This window comes from Panthera onca, chromosome D3 (genome assembly GCF_046562875.1).
Source record: "Panthera onca isolate mPanOnc1 chromosome D3, mPanOnc1 haplotype 2, whole genome shotgun sequence".
Lineage (NCBI taxonomy): Eukaryota > Metazoa > Chordata > Mammalia > Carnivora > Felidae > Panthera > Panthera onca.
Window position 1 is genome coordinate 45,566,000 of NC_138350.1, and position 22,097 is coordinate 45,588,096.

At 39.4% G+C, this 22,097-nt stretch overlaps 1 protein-coding gene across 2 annotated transcripts in view; it reads left to right on the plus strand.

Annotated features, from left to right (window-relative positions):
* LAMA3 (laminin subunit alpha 3) overlaps positions 1–22,097 on the plus strand; it is a 272,108-nt gene that overhangs the window by 119,226 nt on the left and 130,785 nt on the right. The window contains exons 13-21 of one of the 2 annotated variants that reach the window (XM_078435375.2): positions 85–222; positions 4,265–4,311; positions 5,473–5,572; positions 6,254–6,306; positions 6,537–6,642; positions 7,367–7,466; positions 14,659–14,815; positions 19,216–19,348; positions 21,365–21,507. In XM_078435375.2, the coding sequence (XP_078291501.2) occupies positions 85–222; positions 4,265–4,311; positions 5,473–5,572; positions 6,254–6,306; positions 6,537–6,642; positions 7,367–7,466; positions 14,659–14,815; positions 19,216–19,348; positions 21,365–21,507 (977 nt within the window). The remainder of the gene's footprint in view (positions 1–84; positions 223–4,264; positions 4,312–5,472; positions 5,573–6,253; positions 6,307–6,536; positions 6,643–7,366; positions 7,467–14,658; positions 14,816–19,215; positions 19,349–21,364; positions 21,508–22,097) is intronic. The other variant, XM_078435376.2, reaches the window with a different exon arrangement.

Here is a 22,097-nt window from a genome sequence, read left to right on the forward strand (position 1 = left end):
CTTGCATTTGGGTCTCTCTGACCCACTGTCATGCTCTTATCCAGGCCCTGCTGCCCTGGGTCTGACTGACACCTTTTTATCCAGCCTGCCAGTGTTCAGTCTTTGGCTCCTACCAAACGCCTTGCAGCCCAGTGACGGGGCAGTGTGAATGCCAGCCGGGGATTACAGGACAGCGCTGTGACAGGTGTCTCTCAGGAGCCTCTGATTTCCCCCACTGTCAAGGTAAGGAAGACAGCAGAATGCCAGACGTCGGGTTCCTCTCTGAAATGTGTGTGGCCAGACTCCCAGACAAGCCCAGGAGATCCGCCACTGGTCACCTCTACACACTTGACCCTAATCTGCCTGGTTCTTCCCCAATTCGAGTCCATTGAAAATGCAGGTATCTTCACGCCAGTCAGAGTGGCCAAAATGAACAAATCAGGAGACTATAGATGCTGGAGAGGATGTGGAGAAACGGAAACCCTCTTGCACTGTTGGTGGGAATGCAAATTGGTGCAGCCACTCTGGAAAACAGTGTGGAGGTTCCTCAGAAAAGTAAAAATAGACCTACCCTGTGACCCAGCAGTAGCACTGCTAGGAATTTACCCAAGGGATACAGGAGTACTGATGCATAGGGGCACTTGTACCCCAATGTTTATAGCAGCACTCTCAACAATAGCCAAATTATGGAAAGAGCCTAAATGTCCATCAACTGATGAATGGATAAAGAAATTGTGGTTTATATACACAATGGAGTACTACGTGGCAATGAGAAAGAATGAAATATGGCCCTTTGTAGCAACGTGGATGGAACTGGAGAGTGTGATGCTAAGTGAAATAAGCCATAGAAAGACAGATACCATATGTGTTCACTCTTATGTGGATCCTGAGAAACTTAACAGAAACCCATGGGGGAGGGGAAGGAAAAAAAAAAAAAGAGGTTAGAGTGGGAGAGAGCCAAAGCATAAGAGACTGTTAAAAACTGAGAACAAACTGAGGGTTGATGGGGGGTGGGAGGGAGGGGAGGGTGGGTGATGGGTATTGAGGAGGGCACCTTTTGGGATGAGCACTGGGTGTTGTATGGAAACCAATTTGACAATAAACTTCATATATTGAAAAAAAATGCAGGTATCTGATGTACATCCTCAAAGGAATCCAGAATTGCTTTGTTCCTAGGAAAAAAATTATTTTAATTCCATGTGTTATGAATTTGTATTTCTTGATTTACACGTAAATTCTCCGTGTCGAGCAGTGTGGCAAAGGTGACCCCTTTTAGCTGCAACAAGTGTTCCTTGACCCCTTCCTAAGGCATCCTGCCTTCTCTCTGGTTCCGGGTTCGCAGCACTTACACCGGCTGCCCTGTAGTCCCCTGAGGGGTGATCCCAGTGGGTCCCCTTGCTGGCAGGCAGAGCAGGCTTTGCTATGCTTCTGCCCCTGTCTCCTTGCTGCCCCTGGCCTCATGGGGGATTGTCATCACACAGCATAGATGTGAGGGGAGAGGGGGTGACCTAGAGTCTAATGAGTTTGGAAAGAGTGAGCCAAGGGGAAACACTGTTACTGTCACAGGTCATCCCCACTACTCACCCCCCTCGCTGATGAGGAGAGGTGGAGAGTCCTCCGTGCTCTGTGGCAGAGGGCACAGAAGGAAGATGCCTGTGCCCTTGGGGGTGTACCGCCTCCAGTGGTGAGGAGCTCCCGCCTGTCTGCTGCTTTAGAGGCCCCTCTCCCTGTTGAGAAGAGGTGTTGGAGGGAGTCCGCACCAGACTTTCCCCTTGCAGAATGGTTTTCTCTACTTCCTGCTCTTGGTAGCGCTTCGAGCTCTGCATTCACCTCCAGCTTGATTCCCTAGAACCTTACTCACCAGACTCCTCAAGACACCAGGTTTTCTTGCTGGTAGAAATTGTAGCCAGTAGTCAGAGGGGGCAGTTCACTTTCGAGAAGCCCTGAAGGTCCCCAGAGTGCAAGGCTTTCCCGGTGTGTCTGCTCACCTCCCCGGGGGTCAGGAGTGGAAGGAAGCGTTGTGGCAGCCGGGCACAGGGGCGGGGCAGACACAATAATTCCTCCAGAGCCAGATGGCAGCCATGGTCAGCCTGGGCAGGAGCCACAAGCAGGGCACGGCCAGGCTGAACAAGAGCAAAGAGCAGGAAGAGCGTGTTCACTCCTACAGTGGAATGTGAGGGAACATCAAAACAAAAAAGAGAGACGTACATGAAATCATCAAGGGACAAGCCAAGGGAAACAGCCGAAGAGGAGACAAAGGCAAAATGTCTAAGAGAACACTTCACAAGAAAACAAGATCCTATTATGAAGTTATTTAAATTATTGGCAAAACCAGGCTCAGGGCAGGCTTACCTAAGCTCTCTTCATTTCTAGTGCTGTGTAATAATAATACTGAGATATTGCAAGATCCCGCTTTATTGAAGACAGATTATACGGGGCCTGTAATACTATTGACTAAGGCAGGAAGGCAAACTAATTAGTTTTAGAAATAATTTTAGTGCAGATGGGGGACAAGGGGATTGTGATAGTTAAAGAATTAAGTCTTCGTTGACTAAAAAATGTACTTAAAAAATTCTGTGACTTCTATTTAATGGACAATTAACAAGTCTCTTGGTACAATATTGCCCTCTTCTGGACAATCCTAAAAATGTTCAAAATTCTAGAATCTCTTTTCCCTAATCTCCATCATCAGTCAGAAATGAACTTGGAGTAGTAGGCAGGGAATGGAATTAAGTGGCAAAAGGGGTGACTTGGGGAGTTAAGGACCACGAAGGTTATTTGGGTGTGCCTTTTTCTGAATTACATGCAAAGTCCTTGCCACCCATCTATCAAAAAATATAAATGTAGATGCATTATTTTTTTTTTAAGTAAAACGTTTAAAACTCATAACATCAAACTAAACCAAGAGACAGACAGATATAAAAACACCAAGCATTTAAATATTTCTAGGGGCCTCTGGGTGGCTCAGGTAGTTAGTTAAGTGTCCAACTCCCGATTTTGGCTCAGGTCACGATCCCAGAGTCGAGGAATGGAGCCCCACGTTGGGCTGAGTGTGGAGCCTGCTTAAGATTCTCTGTCTCCTCATCCCCAAAGGCAAGGGAATTAAAAGCAAAAATGAACTACTGGGACCTTATGAAGATAAAAAGCTTCTGCACAGCAAAGGAAACAACCAACAAAACTAAAAGGCAACCAACGGAATGGGAAAAGATATTTGCAAGTGACATATCGGACAAAGGGCTAGTATCCAAAATCTATGAAGAGCTCACCAAACTCCACACCCGAAAAACAAATAACCCAGTGAAGAAATGGGCAGAAAACATGAATAGACACTTCTCTAAAGAAGACCTCTAGATGGACAGGCACATGAAAAGATGCTCAACGTCGCTCCTCATCAGGGAAATACAAATCAAAACCACACTCAGATATCACCTCACGCCAGTCAGACTGGCCAAAATGAACAAATCAGGAGACTATAGATGCTGGAGAGGATGTGGAGAAACGGAAACCCTCTTGCACTGTTGGTGGGAATGCAAATTGGTGCAGCCACTCTGGAAAACAGTGTGGAGGTTCCTCAGAAAAGTAAAAATAGACCTACCCTGTGACCCAGCAGTAGCACTGCTAGGAATTTACCCAAGGGATACAGGAGTACTGATGCATAGGGGCACTTGTACCCCAATGTTTATAGCAGCACTCTCAACAATAGCCAAATTATGGAAAGAGCCTAAATGTCCATCAACTGATGAATGGATAAAGAAATTGTGGTTTATATACACAATGGAGTACTACGTGGCAATGAGAAAGAATGAAATATGGCCCTTTGTAGCAACGTGGATGGAACTGGAGAGTGTGATGCTAAGTGAAATAAGCCATAGAAAGACAGATACCATATGTGTTCACTCTTATGTGGATCCTGAGAAACTTAACAGAAACCCATGGGGGAGGGGAAGGAAAAAAAAAGAAAGAAAAAAAGGAGGTTAGAGTGGGAGAGAGCCAAAGCATAAGAGACTCTTGAAAACTGAGAACAAACTGAGGGTTGATGGGGGGTGGGAGGGAGGGGAGGGTGGGTGATGGGTATTGAGGAGGGCACCTTTTGGGATGAGCACTGGGTGTTGTATGGAAACCAATTTGACAATAAATTTCATATATTGAAAAAAATTAAAAAAAAAAACAGGAAAAGAAAAGATTCTCTGTCTCCTCTCTGCCACCCTCCCCCACTCATGCTGTCTGTAAAAAAAAAAAAAAAAAAAAAAAAAATTAAATAAAAATCTTTCTAAATCACATATAGGCTCCAGCGGTGCCTGTAACCCAGCTGGTACCCTGGACTCCAGTTTGGTAAGTAGAGGATTATAAAAGGGTTACAATTCTAACATACATTTTTATATATATTACCGACTAACACATTTGGGAGCTTCCTCAAGTTAAAAGCAAATTAAAATAAGATCTGAGGGGGCGCCTGGGTGGCTCAGTGGGTTAAACATCTGACTTTGGCTCAGGTCATGATCTCACAATTCGTGAGTCCGAGCCCCACGTTGGGCTCCGCCCTGTGCTGACAGCTCAGAGCTGGAGCCTGCTTCGGATTCTGTGTCTCCCTGTCTCTCTGTGCCTCCCCCGCTCATGCTCTGTCTCTCTCAAAAATAAATAAACGTTTAAAAAAATTATAAAAATAAAATAAGATCTGAAACCAAATTGCTTAAAAGGTCATTGCTCTTTTTCAGAGTGCATATGTGATCATGTTTATTTTTTTCAAAAACAGAAGAATAAGGCTTATTTTAACTTTTAATTCCAGAGCCCTAGTGTTTGATTCCTACTGTAGGTGACTCTGAGGGCATTGCCACCAGAGGCCCCTGCACATAAGCCTTAAATAGATAATTAAAATTAAGAAAAACTAAGGCTAAGTGCACAACAAATAAAGCTGTGTATGAAATAATTGCAATTTATTTGCTTTTGCTCCAATCAGATACTATGGTATTTCTCAGTGCTTTAGAAATGATCTGTCTTCTTAGCTGCAAAGCCTGAAGATGGTGGACCTCCAGGCATCCGAGGGACAGACGGAGAGAGGTTGTGCATCCTTGCAGTGAGGCAGTGACCTTTGCATATTACACAAGTACTTTCAGATAAACATAATTCTCTACTGATTCTCAGTATGTTAAATATTGAGATAATATTCCATGTAGATTAATAGTTCCTGCTGTCACAGAACCAACAGGTAATGACGACTCTAAGTAAAAGTGATTTTTAAATATTTCTTTTCCTGTTTTTTCCAGTTTTATTTTTACCACAACGGATTATGTGTAGAAAAAAAGAAATGAATAATAAAAGAAGAGCCATGAGCAGTCGGTTGAAATCAACCCAGTACTTTTATTCCCTCTGGATACACTTCATTTACTTTTCGCAGTCAAAATATAATTCTGTGACAAACTTTGTTCAGAACATATGTTTGAAAACATGTCTTAATTCTGAGATGTCAAGTGTTGGCTTGATTTTCTTTCAAAGGGATACTGCCAGTGCAAGCTTCATGTTGAAAGTCCTTCATGCAGCATCTGCAAACCATCATATTGGAATCTGGCCAAAGAAAACCCCAGCGGATGTTCAGGTAAGGTTTTTACGCAGAATAATTTACTATATTGCCACCTCCTCTTAATTTTCCGTACTTCAGTGACTAAACCCACAAAAGAGCTATTTATTTAATAAGTTCAATTTGTCTGAAATTCTGTGTAAATATTTTGACGTTTTCCCCCTACTTTTGGCAGAATTTCTATCATTTTGAAAATCCCAGCAAGGCATTTATATCCTGTTTCCATATGTATTTTATTGATAAATGGTTGATATTGCCTTGTTTTTATAACCTCTCTTTCTTGTTTGATTTTAGTTTCATTTTATGCTTAGATTGAAGCCAGGGACAGGAACTTAAAGACACTAAACTAAAGGTGGCTAAGTGGAGTGAATATGTCCTTAACTAGAGTTTGTTCTCATGGAAGCGTGTCAGTAGTGTTCTTGACGTTAGGCTCATTAAAAACCCCCCTGATGTTGCAGCCTTTGTCTTAGAGTGGTCATATACTGGCCATTACTCCTTGTAGGTGGATGGTATTGATCTGGTGTTTCTGCTGACCCCAGAAAGCAGTCCCGTTTTAGGCGTCAGTGGAGCAGACTGGAATTCTGCTGAAATGTGCCCAAAAGTGACCACACACGTAGTGTTGCTGCTGGGTCATGTTTCCAGAGCCAAGGGCTGTCCTTCGTGCAGCCTTGGTCCAAGGATGCTGTCTTTTCTTCACAGAATGCCAGTGCCACGTGGCGGGAACAGTGAGCGGAATTGGAGAGTGTGGGCAGGTAATATGGGCCGATTGTTCGTATACCAGTGGACTAGGAGAGCAGTTGACGTTGGGATTTCTTGGGGAGGGTATTAGTGCCTCTGTAATTGTACAGGGCATGCTAATCTCTCTGGATGTTTTCAGATCCCCTCCATCCTGCTTCATGTTATACAGTGAGGCAGTTTTAAATCTTGAAGATTAGCAAATTGTATGAACTTATCAAATTTTGTTACCTTGTTTATTCTGCAGCAGGATGGTGACTGTCACTGCAAGTCTCATGTCAATGGCGATTCCTGTGACACGTGTGAAGATGGATATTATGCTTTGGAAAAGAGCAATTACTTTGGGTGTCAAGGTAAATACTTCCAGTGGGTCCTGAGAGAAGCCAGTGTTGATGGGCAAAGACTGTCCGGATCATCTTTCTTCTGAGTTCCTTGTCTTCATGCGGTCTTTCTGATGGGATGGGACTAAAAAATTCTGTCTAGGGAATTGGGCCAAATACTCAGTTGAAACTAGTAATAAATTGCAACTGGGGCTGCTTCCACTTTGCTTCTACCAGCATGGTGTCGGTTTAATTATAGAAAACACAATTGGGATGAATGGAGATTCATCTGTTAATTTCATAAATAACATCAAGACTTTGTCATTTTGAAGATATTTTTTGTATTATCAAAACAGCTCACATCAGATTTTAGAGACAATATTGTGTTCAATAATACACCTCAAAGAGTGTGGCCGCACAGGCTGCCGTTGTCTCTCGCCCACAGACTCTCATTAGCAGACGTTGTTTATAAGGGCACCGTGTTGCTGAATCACGTTTAGCTCCTGGGCTCCTGTCCCCTTCCACCAGACAGTGATGTCGGAGCTGACCTTACAAGTGCACTTACAAGTGGACTTTTGGGGGCACCTCCCATCTCAGTTTGGGAGGTGCCTATATGTTTCTAACATCTGCTGGATATGAGATGTGGCAGGGGTAGGAAGCAGCCTGGTCTTACTGATTGCCACTTCTCAGAGAGGGAGGGAGAGCTTCAACGCGGAGATGCTTTGATGGGTCACCGCTGTTGTTTTCTGACCTTTAGGGTGTCAGTGTGACATCGGTGGAGCCATCACCCCCATGTGCAGTGGGCCCTCCGGAGGATGCCGTTGCCGAGAGCATGTCGTGGGGAAGGCGTGCCAGCGGTGAGTCTTCAGGGAGGTCTCCTCCCGTACTGATGTGGAAGACTCTCAGAGAGTCCTGTCTGTGCCGCCAGTTCCTGTGAAGAGACAAGCCGTCCTAAAGAGAGAGGGCTGATGAAGCTGTCCTGTCATTTGAAATCTGGACACTTGTCAGGGAGCCCAGTTGAAGCAGGAGGTAAGGTTGCCCTAAAGACGACTACTTTGTAGGTCCCAGAGCTGCCTCACTGGACAGTTCCCACAGGTATATAAAGCCAGGTGGACGAGACTAGAGCTGGATGCTTGAGGTGGGTTCCTGTGGGCAAACCTCCTTGTAAAAGCCGCAGCCTGGAGGAGCCCAGCAAATGAGCAGGCTCCTGGGCCAAGGAGAGTCAGGTCCAGCTTCTCCCTTGGGACCCATGGCTGAAGGCGTGGAGAGGCCAGATGTGTCGCAGTGGGGGCAGGGGGGCGTGGAGGGGGGAGAAGAAAACTCTTGAAGTGGGACGAAGTCCCTCATCTCGTGCAGAAGCTAATTAAAATAAACTGTAGGAGCAAGGGAGCAAGTGGAGACTGAGCTCCCAGAAGGGCTATCACAAGTATGGCAGCCGTACTGTCTCTGTGTCTCGTCATATTTAGCATTTTACAGATTAAAACATTTTTTATTTTATTTATTTATTTATTTATTTATTTATTTATTTATTTTAACGTTTATTGATTTTTGAGACAGAGAGAGACAGAGCATGAACAGGGGAGGGGCAGAGAGAGGGAGACACAGAATCTGAAACAGGCTCCAGGCTCCGAGCTGTCAGCACAGGGCCCGACGCGGGGCTCGAACTCACGGACTGCGAGATCATGACCTGAGCGAAGTCGGACGCTTAACCGACTGAGCCACCCAGGCGCCCCAAAACATTTTTTAAATAAGTCCAGTGTTCTATTAGTTTCAGGCGTTAAATATAGTGATTCAGCAATTTTATACATTACTCTGCTCATCGTGATACGCATACTCTTCATCTCCTTTACCTACTTCACCCATCCCCCCACCCATCTCCCCTCCGGTAACCATCAGTTTATTCTCTATATTTAAGAGTCTGTTTTTTTGTCTTTCTCTTTTTTTGGTTTATTTGTTTCATTTCTTAAATTCCACATACGTGTAAAATCATGTGTTGTCTTTTTCTGACTGACTTATTTTACTTAGTGTTATATCCTCTAGATCCATTCATGTTATTGCAAATGACAAGATTTCATTCTTTTTTATGGCTGAATCATATTCCAGTGTGTGTGTGTGTGTGTGTGTGTGTGTGTGTGTGTGTGTGTGTGTGTGACATCTTCTTTATTCATTCATCTATTGATGGATGGACACTGGGGTTACTTCCATAATTTTGCTATTGTAAGTAATGCTGCAATAAACATAGGGGTGCATATGTCTTTTCAAGTTAGTGTTTTTAAGTTAGTGTTTTTGGGGTAAATAGCCAGAAGTAGAATTACTGGATTATATGGTAATTCTATTTTTAATTTTTTGAGGAGCCTCCGTACTGTTGTCCACAGTGACTGCACCAGTTTGCATTTCCACCAACAGTGCACAAGGGTTTCTTTTTCTCCATATCCTCCCCAACACTTGTTTCTTATATTTTTGATTTTAGCCATTCTGACAGGTGTGAGGTGACATCTTGTTGTGGCTTTGAGTTGTATTTCCCTAATGATGAGTGATGTTGAGCATCTCTTCATGCATCTGTTTGCCATCTGTAGGTCTTCTTTGGAGAAATGTCTGTTCATGTCTTTTGCCTATTTTTAAATTGGATTATGTGTTTTTTGGCATTCAGTTGTATAAGTTATCTATATATTTTGCATACTAGCCCTTTATCAGATATGTCATTTACAAGTATTTTCTCCCATTCAATAGATTGTATTTTAGTTTTGTTGGCTGTTTCCTTTGCTGTGCAAAAGCTTTTAATTCTCATGCAGTCCCAATTGTTTATTTTTGCTTTTATTTCCCTTGCTTCAGGAGACATATCTAGAAAAATTGCTATGTCCAATGTCAGAGAAATTACATCCTGTGCTCTCCTCAAGGATTTTTATGGTTTCAGGTCTCACATTTAGGTCCCTAATCATTTTGAGTTTATTTTTGTCTATGGTGTAAGTTAAGTGGTCTAGTTTCATTCTTTTGCATGTGCCTGTCTAGTTTTCCCAACACCATTTGTTAGAGACCATATTTTTCCCATTACATATTCTTGCCTCCTTTGTTGAAGATTAATTGACCATGTAATTGTAGACTTGTTTCTGGCCTTTCTATTCTTTTCTATGTGTCTATTGATTGAGGTGTCTATTTTTGTGCCAGTACCATAGTGTTTTTGATTACTACAACTTTGTAGTATATGTTGAAATCTGGGATTGCGATACCTCTAGCTTTGTTCTTTTTCAAGATTGCTTGAAGATTGCTTTTTCAAGATTGCTTCAAGATTGCCAAGATGGCTAATTTGGGGTCTTTTGTGGTTCCATACAAACTTTAGAATTATTTGTTTTAGTTTTGTGAAAAATGCTGTTGGTATTTTGCTGGGGATTGCATTAAATGTGTAGATTGCTTTGGGTAGTATGGGGACTACCCATACAGTATGGAACTGTTTTCTTAATTTCTATTTTTGCTACTTCTTTGTTAGTGTATAGAAATGCAATGAATTTCTGTATATTGATTTGTACCCTGTGAATTTGCTGAATTCATTTATCAGTTCTGGTAGTTTTTTGGTGTCCTTAGGGTTTTCTATGTATATTATCATGTCATCTGCAAATAGTGAAAATTTTGCTTCTTTCTTACCAATTTGGATGCCTTTTATTCTCTTTTCTTGTCTGATTGCTGTGGCTAGGACTTCCAGTACTATGTTGAATAAAAGTGGTGAGAGTGGATATCCTTATCTTGTTCCTTATCTTAGGGGGAAAGGATTTTTTCCCCACCGAGTATGATATTTGTTGTGGGTTTTTCATATAAGGCTTTTATCATGTTGAGGTATGTTCCCTGTAAACCTACTCTGTTAAGGGTTTTTATCATGAATGGATGTTGTACTTTGTCAGATGCTTTTTCTGCATCTATTGAAATGATCATATGGTTTTTCTCCTTTCTCTTATTGATGTGACATATCACATTGATTGATTTGCAAATAATTGAATCACTCTTGCACCCCAGGTATAAATCCCACTTGATCATGGTGAATGGTTATTTTAATGTATTGTTGGATTCTGTTTGTTAATATTTTGTTGAGGATTTTTGCATCTATGTTCATCAGAGATATTAGCCTGCAATTTTTTTGTTGTTGTTGTTTTTTGTTTTTGTTTTTTTTTTTTTTGGTAGTATGTTTACCTGGTTTTGGTATTAGGCTAATGCTGGCTTCATAGAATGAATTTGGAAGCTTTCCTTTCTCTTTTGTTTTTTGGAGTAGTTTGAAAAGAATAAATATTAACTCTTCCTTAAATGTTTGGTAAACTTCACCTGTGAAGCCATCTGGTCCTGGACTTTTGTTTGTTGGGAGTATTACTGATTCAATTTCATTGTTTGTAATTGGTCTGTTCAAATTTTCTATTTTTTCCTAATTCCGTTTTAAGAGTTTATATGTTTCTAAGAATTTATCCATTTCTTCTAGGTTGTCCAATTTGTTGGCATATAATTTTTTCACAATATTCTCTTAAAATCCTTTGTATTTCAGGGGCATTGGTGGTTATTTCTAGTGTTTCATTTCTGATTTTGTCTATTTGACTTGTTTCTCTCTCTCTCTCTCTCTCCCTATTTGATCATTCTGGCTAGAGGCTTATCAATTTTGTTGGTTTTTTCAAAGAACCAGCTCTTGGTTTCTCTTGAATCTGTTCTATTGTTTTTTTAGTTTCTATTTCATTTATTTCTGCTCTGATCTTTATGATTTCCTTCCTTTTGCTGGGCTTGGGTTGTTTGTGCTTCTTTTTCTAGCTTCTTTAGGTGTAATGTTCGGTTGTTTATGTGAGATTTTTCTTGCTTCCTGAGGTAGGCCTGTGTTGCCATAAACTTCCCTCTTAGAACAGCTTTTGCTGCATCCCAAAGATTTTGGACCTTTGTGTTTTCATTTTCATTTGTCTCCATGTATTTTTTGTTATTTCCTTTTTGATTCCTTGATTGACCCATTCCTTGTTTAGAAGCATGTTATTTAACCACCATGTATTTGTGTTCTTTCCAGATTTTTTCTTGTGGTTGATTGCTACTTTCATAGTGTTGTGGTCAGAAAAGATGCTTGGTATGATTTCGGTTTTTTGAATTTGTTGAGACTTGTTTTGTGGCCCAAAATGTGATCTGTTCTGGATAATGTTCCATGTGCACTTGAAAAGAACGTATATTCTGCTGTTTTAAGATAGAATGTTCTGAATATATGTCATATCAGTATAGAATTTTTTTAAAACCATGATCCATTTATAATTTTCTGTCAGTGGTGGGAGGAAAAAGCTAATTTTTAATATTCTGGCTCTTAATCATACACTGGAAAGTCTGTGAAATGCAACTTCTAAATTGCATGTATCTTTAATACTCTGCTTTATCAACAGATTAATAAAGAAATCTTGGGGTGCCTGGGTGGCTCAGTCAGTTGAGTGTCCGACTTCAGCTCAGGTCATGATCTCACAGTTCGTGAGTTCGAGCCCCGCATCAGGCTCTGTGCTGACAGCTCAGAGCCTGGAGCCTGCTTCCGATTCTGTGTCTCCCTCTCTCTCTGCCCCTTCCCTGCTCATGCTCTGTCTCTCTCTGTCTCAAAAATAAATAAACATTAAAAAAAATTTTTAAAGAAATCTTTAGTGTAGTTTAGGTAAATTGTCTATATTTAGTTGGTATGGTGTTTCTCTCCTTTCCCTTGATGTTTCCAGCATTTGAATTCTAAAAGAGCAACCCAGCTGAGCTTTCTTCAGTCATTTCTAAATGGCAGTCACTGCTGGGCCACATAATAAAAGGTGTGTGAAAGAGAACACATCTGTGGATATGTTTCCCTGCAGACTAACAAAGCACATGATGAACCAGAGGAATTTTGTAAATAGGTTTGGAAACATTCTCCACCCATGTTTTATCTCTTTTCACCTTCCTATTGATAAAGTGAGCTTTCCCCCTGCTTAACCAGTATAATTTTTTTTCCCTTCCAACTATGCAAGCGGTGGGCTAATTTTCAGGTAGAAATAATGCAACTTTAATAGGAATTAAATTTCCCATCCCGAGGCAAAAATATTGATTTTTTTTTTTACATCACAGCCAATACACATATATGAAATTTAGAACATGTCCTTTGATTTAGTGATAAATTGTAACTATGATAAAAGGAGAGCGAACCAACATCAAAGATGCCATACCACCTTTTCTCTGGGTTGGTAAATCTTTTGTCCTTTTGTACTAAATTCCTCCCAAATGTTTGTTTATGATATCATCTGAACATTTTTTTCATTTTTCTTACAAGGTTAGAAAGCTTTCACATTCACTTTGTCTTCTAAATAATTATTCTGATAATAAATGTAATATATGTTTGTTGTAAAGTTGCAATAAGTACCTAAAAGTAAAAGGCAAAGAAAATTCTTCATTCCACCACCCAGATGATAACCCCTTTGATATTTTTTGTTTATTTTTTTCTAGGCTTTCTCTTTCTTTTTTAAAACATTTTTAATGTTTATTTTTATTTTATTTTATTTTGAGAGAGAGAGAGAGGCAGAGCGCAAGTGGGGGAGGGGCAGAGAGAGAGGGAGACACAGAATCTGAAGCCGGCTCCAGGCTTTGAGGGGTCAGCACAGAGCCTGACAGGGGGCTCAAACTCATGAACTGCAAGATCATGACCTAACCCAAAGTCAGAAGCTTAACCAAGTGAGCCACCCACGTACCCCTAGGCTTTTTCTATGAATACAAATTAATATTGTATTTTCTTCATATAATTCGTATCAATTTCTTCACATGATATTGCAGACATTTTCCATATCATTAGTCTTCCAAAATATTGGTTATGTAATATTTCATAATTTCTTTAATTATTTCATAATTGTACATTTACATTGCTTCTAAGCTTTCACTATTATAAACATTCTTTTATGTTAATTCTTTGACAGTGTATATTTAATCATTCTTTAGAATATATTCCTGGAAGGAGAATTACTGGGTCAGTGGGTATGAACATTTTTAAGGATCTTTATATATCACTTCCAGAGAAATTGTAAGCATTTGTAATTCTATTTGCAATATAGGACTGTGACTTTTTATTTTCTTTGACTAATTGATAGTTATGGGTTTAAATACACTAACTGCTATTAGTTTGTGATTGGATTGTCAAAATGTGGCATTTTGAAGAACTTCAAATAGTTTGAATATGAAATGTTACATAAGTATTGTAATATTTTTATTTATTTATTTTTTAATGTTTTTATTTATTTCTGAGAGAGAGACAGAGACAGAGCACAAGTGGGGGAGGGGCAGAGAGAGAGGGAGAGACAGAACCCGAAACAGGCTCCAGGCTCTGAGCAGTCAGCACAGAGCCTGATGCGGGGCTCGAACTCACGAACCATAAGATCATGACCTAAACTGAAGTAGGACACTTAACTGACTGAACCACCCAGGCGCCCCAGGGTTGAAATATTTTTGATCCTTCTCTATGATTGCCATTATTGGACTCTTGAAAGAAATCCATTTATAGACTTATAATTTAAGAAAAAACGAGGCATAAAAAGTCATTCTGATGATTGAAAAAACATATTTGGAGAGAAAAATGTATCTAACTTGTAAACTTAACATATGAAATATTGTATGTCACATTCACTATGTATATATGGTACTTAACAACATTGCTTGGTACGTATATGTTAATATTTGTGTAATGAGTGAATATGAGTATATAAATGAATGATTGAATGAATGAATTTATAGTAAATTACCTAATTTGACTTTGCTAAGTTGTTGGCAACTGTTTAGAACATATTAAAGGATACTACTACTATGGGTTGTGCTAAATGCTTTTCTCATTTTATTGCTTAGAATGATAAGTGTTGGGTGTATTTTATGTGAATGTTTACAAGAACGAAAGCAGTAATTTAAAGAAAAAGCAGGGGGAGGCTCTTTCATTTGTTCTTATTTGTTGCAGTCTTTCAATTTGGTGGGAGTTCTTTTAGCAGAGCTACTGAGATTAAAGAATATTTGGATTATCAGTGGACTTAACTTGCTGTATCCACATTTACTTTTTGTTTACAAAAGACCCGAAAACAACTACTATTTCCCGGATTTGCATCATATGAAGTATGAGATTGAAGATGGCACTGTACCTAATGGGAGAGAACTTCGGTTTGGATTTGATCCCCTGGAATTTCCTGAGTTTAGCTGGAGAGGATACGCCCAGATGACCTCAGTGCAGGTATGTAGCCTCTAAGAAACTACTTCATGGCAGGATAGTGCATATAGTTACCCACAACACTGTCAGTGAGTCCCCCACAAAGGCAAACTATCCCGAAAACTGACTCCAAGATTCTTTTTCTCCAGACTACAGATGGGGTTTGGGGTAAGATTGGATTTTAACTCATAAGTATATGTATCGATTTCACAGTTTATTGTTAATTTAGTCACCAAATCAGACAAAGAAAGGGTTAAAAAAAAATGGTGTTTATTTCTGGAGACTTTTTACAAGAAGTTGTTTCCCAAATGAGATTAGTCTATATTTTAACACAAGAGACACTTTTCTTTAAAGCCATTTGTGAAGATTAAAAATGAGTTGAATTAAATAATTTCAATGTGTGCGTTGTTAATATTTGACCGGTGCTTTTTTTTTTTTTTTTTTTTTGCTTTTTTAAACTCGGAATTACTATATGAATAAAAACTAAGATAAATGAGGAATTTGTTAGTGCTACTTAAATTTTCTTTCCTGTATTTCTCCTTTCCTTCATTTTCCTCTTCTGTATCCATCTCTCTTGGCTTTGTGTTGGAATAATTAAGGGATTTACACATTTTCTTGCTACCTTTAGAACTTATACAATATTTATAACTAATAATTTCTGTATAGTCATTGAGAATTTTTGTTCTCAGAATTTCTCTTTGAGGTTGGTCTCTTCAAACTGTGTTTCTCGGTGGCGAAATTCAGAACAAAAGAGGTAAACTGACGACCATGGTTACCCAATATTTGTCCTTAGTAGATCCAGAAGTAATGTCTGTTATATTTATATAAGTCACCCCTTAGAGAAACAGGGACAGGTTCACAGTTCTGTTGGAGCCACCATTGGTTCTAATGTTGCTTCTTGCCTGACTAGGGTCCCCATCAGGTTGCTTTACACTCCCTAGGATCCTAGGATCCTACACCTCACTGCTTTCTCCTTCTCCCCAGTGTAGCGATTGAGTTTCTTTAGCTCCTTCCTGATCTTCATTATTAAGAAAAAAGCAATGGATTCCATTAAGTCATAATAGATTGTGAATGACTGACAGTCCAGTCAAGGTGGATACCTTCTCATAGGTGTCTACAGTTGGAAATAATAACTAGTTAGCATAAAGGAATAAATTCCAAATGATGGATTTCTTTAAGTATTTTTAGTCAGCAGACCTCGGCAGCGTCCATCAGATCACCCCTAACTTGTTCCTTATACATTTTTGCATTTTTATTTTCCAACATGGAACTAACACTTAGAGATGGATTCTGTCAAGTTAAAAAGCCCCATTCAGTGGAGTCTTTAAGGCTTTCTATATATGGTACCATGTCATTTGTAGATCATGAGAGTTTTACTACTTCCTTACCAATTTGGATACCTTTTCTTTCTTTCTGTTGTCTGACTGCTATGGCTAGGACTTCCAGTGCTATGTTGAATAAAAGTGGTGAGAGTGGACATCTTTGTCTTGTTCTGACCTTAGGGGAAAAAGTCTTCATTTTTCACCACTGAGTATGATGTTGGTTGTACATTTTTCATATAAGGCCTTTATTATCTGTATCTACTTTGCAGAGGATTTGTTTTTATCATGAATGGATGTTGTACTTTGTAAAATGCTTTTTCTCCATCTGTTGAAATGATTTTATGGTTTTTATCTCTTCTCTTACTAGTGTGACATGCCACATTGATTGTTTTGCAAATATTAAAGCACACTTTCATCCCAGGAATAAATCCCACTTGATCGTGGTGAATGATTATTTTAATGTTTTGTTGGATTCTGTTCACTAATATTTTGTTGAGGATTTTTACATCTATGTTCATCAGACATATTGACTTGTAGTTCTCTTTTTTTTGTAGTGTCTTTATGTGGTTTTGGTATCAGGGTGATACTGGCCTCATAGAATGAATTTGGAAGTTTTCCTTCCTGTTACATTTTTTGGAATAGTTTGAGAAGAATAAATATTAACTCTTCTTTAAAAGTTTGGTAGAATTCACCTGTGAAGCTGTCTGGTCTCAGACTTTTGTTTTTCGGGAGGTTTTTTTTTTTTTTTTTTTTAATTACTGATTCAATTTAACTTCTAGTAATTGATCTGTTCAAATTTTCTGTTTCTTCCTATTATGTTTTGGAAGGTTATATGTTTCTAGGAATTTATCCATTTCTTTTAAGTTGTCCAATTTGTTGGCATATATATTTTCATAATATTGTGTTACAAGTTTTTGTATTTTTGTGGTGGTGGTTGTTATTTCTACTCTTTCATTAGTGGTTTTGTTTATTTGGGTCCTCTCTCTCTCTCTCTCTCTCGATAAGTCTGGTTAGAGATTTATCAATTTTGTTGATCTTTTCTAAAAACCAGCTCATGGTTCATTAATCTGTTTTATTTACTTTTTTTTAGTTTCTGTATCATTTATTTCTGCTCTAATCTTTTTTATTTCCTTCCTTTTTCTGTGTTTCAGTTTTGTTTTTTCTTCTTATTTTAGTGTCTTGAGGTATAAGATTAGGTTATTTATATGAGATTTTTCTTGCTTCTTGATGTAGCCTTGTGTTGCTATAAATTTCCCTCTTAGTACAGCTTTTGCTGCATCCTAAAGATTTTGGACCTGTGTTTTCATTTTTATTCATCTCCATGTAATATTTTATTTCTTCTTTGATTTCTTTTTTAAAGTTTATTTATTTTTACACACACACACACACACACAGAGAGAGAGAGAGAGAGAGAGAGAGAGAGAGAGAGAGAATGAGTAGGGGAGGGGCAAAGAGAGAGAGAAAGAATCCTAAGCAGGCTGTGCATTGACAGAATGGAGCTTGACATGGGGCTTGGTCCCATGAACCTTGAGATCATGACCTGAGCTGAAATCAAGAGTCAGATGCTCAACAGACTGAGCCACCCAGGCACCCCTCTTTTTTGATTTCTTGATTGACCCATTCATTGTTTAGAAGCATGTTCTTTAGCCTCAATGTATTTGTGCTCTTGCAAAATTTTTCTTGTGGTTGATTTCTAGTTTCATAGGTTTGTGGTCAGAAAAGATGCATGGCATAACTTCAGTCTTTTTGAATTTTTTGAGGCTTTTTTTGTGGTCTAATATGTGTTCTATTCTGGAGACCATTACATGTGTACTCAAAAAGAATGTGTATTCTGCTGAATATATCTGTGTATTCTGAATATATCTGTTAAGTCCATCTGGTCCAGAGTGTCATTCAAAGCCACTATTTCCTTGTTGCTTTTCTCTTTGGATGATCTGCCTGTTGATGTAAGTGGGGTCTTAAAGTCCCCTACTATTATTGTGTTACTATTGATTATTTCCTTTAGGTTTGTTATTAACTGTTTTATTTATTTGGGTTCTTTCATGTTGGGTACATAAATATTTACAATTATTATATATTCTCTTGTCGGATTGTCCCTTTTGTTATTGGAATGGAGTATTATTCAGCCATAAAAAATAATGAAATGTTGCCATTTGCAACAATATGGATGGAACTAGAGAGTATAATAATGTTAAGTGAAATAAGTCAGAGAGAGACAAATATTGTATGATTTCACTCATATGTTGAATCTAGGAAGCAAAACAAACAAGCAAAGGCAAAAAAAAAAAAAAAAAGGAGATAGAGACAAAGCATGAAACAGACTCTTAACTGTAGAAAACAAACTGATGGTTACCAGAGGGGAGCGGGGTAGGGGATGGAGGAAATAGGTGATGAGGATTAAAGAGTACACTTGTCATGATGGAAAAAAAATAATTAAAAAAGAAAAAGCCCACATTCTTTTTGGATAGAGATTGAGATCAATTTTATGTGACGTAGGCATATTTTAATTACATCCAGATTTGGTCACTAATGTGTTTGGAGTATTTTAACCTTTGTTTGGCCAGCATCAGTTTCTGTGACCATTTAGAATTTTATGTATGTGGCCCCTGGAGTGGTCTGTCTACAGGGGTAGTTGTGTTAAATAATCCTGTCCTTTCGTTCTCTTCTGCTTTTTTATTTCTCCCAGCCTGTGGTGGTTGCCTCTGCCACTATGGCTTTCCTTAAACTAGTCCTGCTAACATTCTCTTCTGTCTGCCTGATTCCAAAAGGGTCAAAAGAAGAACTCAGTTCCTGAGGGAACAGGTCTTCACTGTAACTTTAATTGTAATTAAGTTGTATTGTACACTTAAATTTAATTGTAATTGTAATTGTGATTTTAATTTATTGTTAGGCCTTCCTATTTCCATCTGCCACAGAGTTGGTTATTTGGTGTTTTCTGAGTGAGAGTGAGTGTGTGTGTGTGTGTGTGAGAAAGAAACAGAGCGTGTGGGTCTGTGTACACACTACAAGCCCACTAGTGAAACTTGAATGGAGTAAAGCCACTGTTTGGCTACCATCTCTTTTAGCCAGTTCTATACTTTATGGCTTTTCGGTATTTTTCAGAATAAAGTGAGGATCATGTTGAATGTGGGGAAGTCAAGTCTTGCCTTGTTTCGCGTTATTCTGAAATATATTAACCCTGGAACTGAAGCCGTATCTGGCCACGTGACTATTTACCCATCCTGGGCTGAGGCAGGTAGGCAAATTTTCAAGCCTTTTTTTGGATTAAGAAATGATGAACTAGTGAAACATTTTCTTCAGTTTTCACAAAGTTACCTCCTGAGAAAAGATGGAGTCTGATGCATAGTCTGATTAGGGTAGTGTCCTGTCCTTTGCTACCTTTTCAATCTCTAAACATTCTGCTTATTTAAATTTTGTTGTTAAGTTTACTATTAACTGTCTTTTGAAAAATTGGTGTAACAACCTATGTGTCTTCGCTGAACCCCATGGTCTATGATATCACCACAGGGCAAAGCTAATTTATAATTCATTCATGGTAGAGTGGGTGTCACCTCTGTGGTGACTCCCCTAAATTTTTACATTGTTTCAGGCAAACCAAATAGCCCAAGGAGAAATGGGTGAGTGTAGGAATTTTTAAGATGAATGCGGTAAAGCATGAAGCCCAGGAGAACTCCAGAAAGAAACATGCAAACCTCACTGAAGGTTGAGGGATTCCTGAGGGCACAGGAAAATCACAGTCAGAGCACAGATCTCAGCACTGTTAGAGCTGAGGCCTGGAAGTCTGTTCTGCAAGAAGTTAGCACTTCTACCATTCCTGGAAACAGATTCCAGAAAGCACTAGGAATCCCACATGGACCAAAGATGGTGACAGTGGAAATCTAATTTGAGATTGAAACACAAGAATCTTTGTTCAGCATCCATGGCGAAGTCACTGGGGACAGTGGTGATGCTCCTGAGTTGTGTCAACCAGGTTGCGAGGCTGGATGATGATGAATAACACAAAGAACTAGCGGGCTTGCTTTATCATATACATATACTTTGGCATTGATTTTCTCACATGGTAAGTTTGTGAACTGATGAGAGTTGAAGAGGAAACAGAACTGAGAGGTTTAGTAAATCGCCTAAGTTCACCTCTGGTCTTTATAGACAAGTTGGAATCTTCAGACTCCAAATTCTTTCTAATAGACCCTGATGCCTCCTCGATGACAATTTCATCAGCACTTTGCTCTCCATTAACTCAAACAGGTACATTGTGGCTTGTTTTCCCTTCCTCTGGGACACCTTTATTAAGCCCCCATGTCTGAGTCAGGGGCCTTGGTTGTGGATTCTTGTGGTAACCTAGGCCTCCTCCCAAACACCACTGTCTATGCTGTGCCAAATTCTCCTGTTTTATCGTCTGTAATCCCTCACTTTTCCCATCCCACCCAGCAAAAGCCATGCTGGCTGTGTGCAGTCCCTCATGCCCAGAACCTAGATCTAGTGGATGTTTGTAGAAAGAATGCAAGGATTTGGAGCAAACATTTCTTCTGAAGAAAAAGTCTCAGTTGGACTCTGATGCAGCAGTTTGGTTTGTTTCTGAGCCTTGTACAGAAGATTCACTGTTTGTTTCATACAGAAGAAAACACTTTGCATCCTGAGAACAAACAAAAAACCAAAACCTTTTATTACTTCAGAATGGACACATGTTCTTCCATAGAAATTAAAAGAATAAAATAATTTAATATCTAAGGTAATGTGTTAACACTTAGGTGCAATGAAATTTCCTAAGCAGTTTACATGCATTAATATACTTAATCACTCAACAAATTTAAAAAGTAATTAACATCTTATCAATATCTTTCTAGTCTGTTTTATAAGTATGTTAATGGCAAATAAAATCAAGGGGCGCCAGGGTGGCTTAGTCAGTTAAGTATCTGACTTCGGCTCCGGTCGTGATCTTATAGTTCGTGAGTTTGAACTCTGCGTTGGGCTCTGTGCTGACATCTCAGAGCCTGGAGCCTGCTTCAGATTCTGTGTCTCCCTCTCTCTTTGCCCCTCCCCTGCTTGCACTCTGTCTGTCTCTCTCTCTCTCTCAAAAATAATAAACGTTAAAAAATTTTAAAAATAAAATCAATAAATCTGATCAGTAAGTATGCTCAGTAACCATCTTAAACTTCTTCAGATGTAAACTGAATGTTCAAAACTGAAAATCCAAAATCATAACAGTGATTGCTAGACCAGTGCCTTGGGCAATTCTTTTTATTTCTGATAGGTGCTGCGCAAAGCAAAGAAGTCCTCTTCCTGCCGAGTAAGGAGCCAGCCTTTGTCACGGTCCCCGGAAATGGTTTGGCAGACCCGTTTTCAATTGCACCAGGGACATGGCTTGCTTGTATTCAAGCAGAGGGGGTCCTCCTGGTAAGAGTCCTCCTGAGTGGAGAGTTCTGTGGGATTCTTCCCCCCTTAGAGATGGTCCAATCCACAGTGACCCACAGGGACCATTAGATATCAAAATCCACCTCCCTTTTAGACAACAGGAAACTATGGTGACATTTGCCCTCAACATAAGAGCCAACTTAAAATATCTGTTATATTCTTCAGCCAGCTTCTCTCAGACACACACACACACACACACACACCAACAACTATAACTATAATGACTCAAAGTTATCAGAATAAATGCAAAACCTTCATATGCATTATGTCCCCACCTTTCAAAAGCTTCTTTGGGATTTTTCATCATGAATCAGAAGGGCATCAAAAAAAATCTGCCTCTCTGGGAATTGTGTGGAGTGAATCAGAAGAAGCTAGAGGAAAAGAAGATCCTAATATCAGCGAAGTTCTTGGTGGTGGAAAGAGAAGGGAGAACCGATGCTTCTCCAACATTCTCTGCCTTCTTCTGCCTGAAACAGGCAGCAGCCTCACCAAACGATTGCCTTGGACAAAGAACCCTGCATTACGGGAGAAGCTCTATCCTCGTGCTCTACTAGGATAGCCAGAGGAACCAT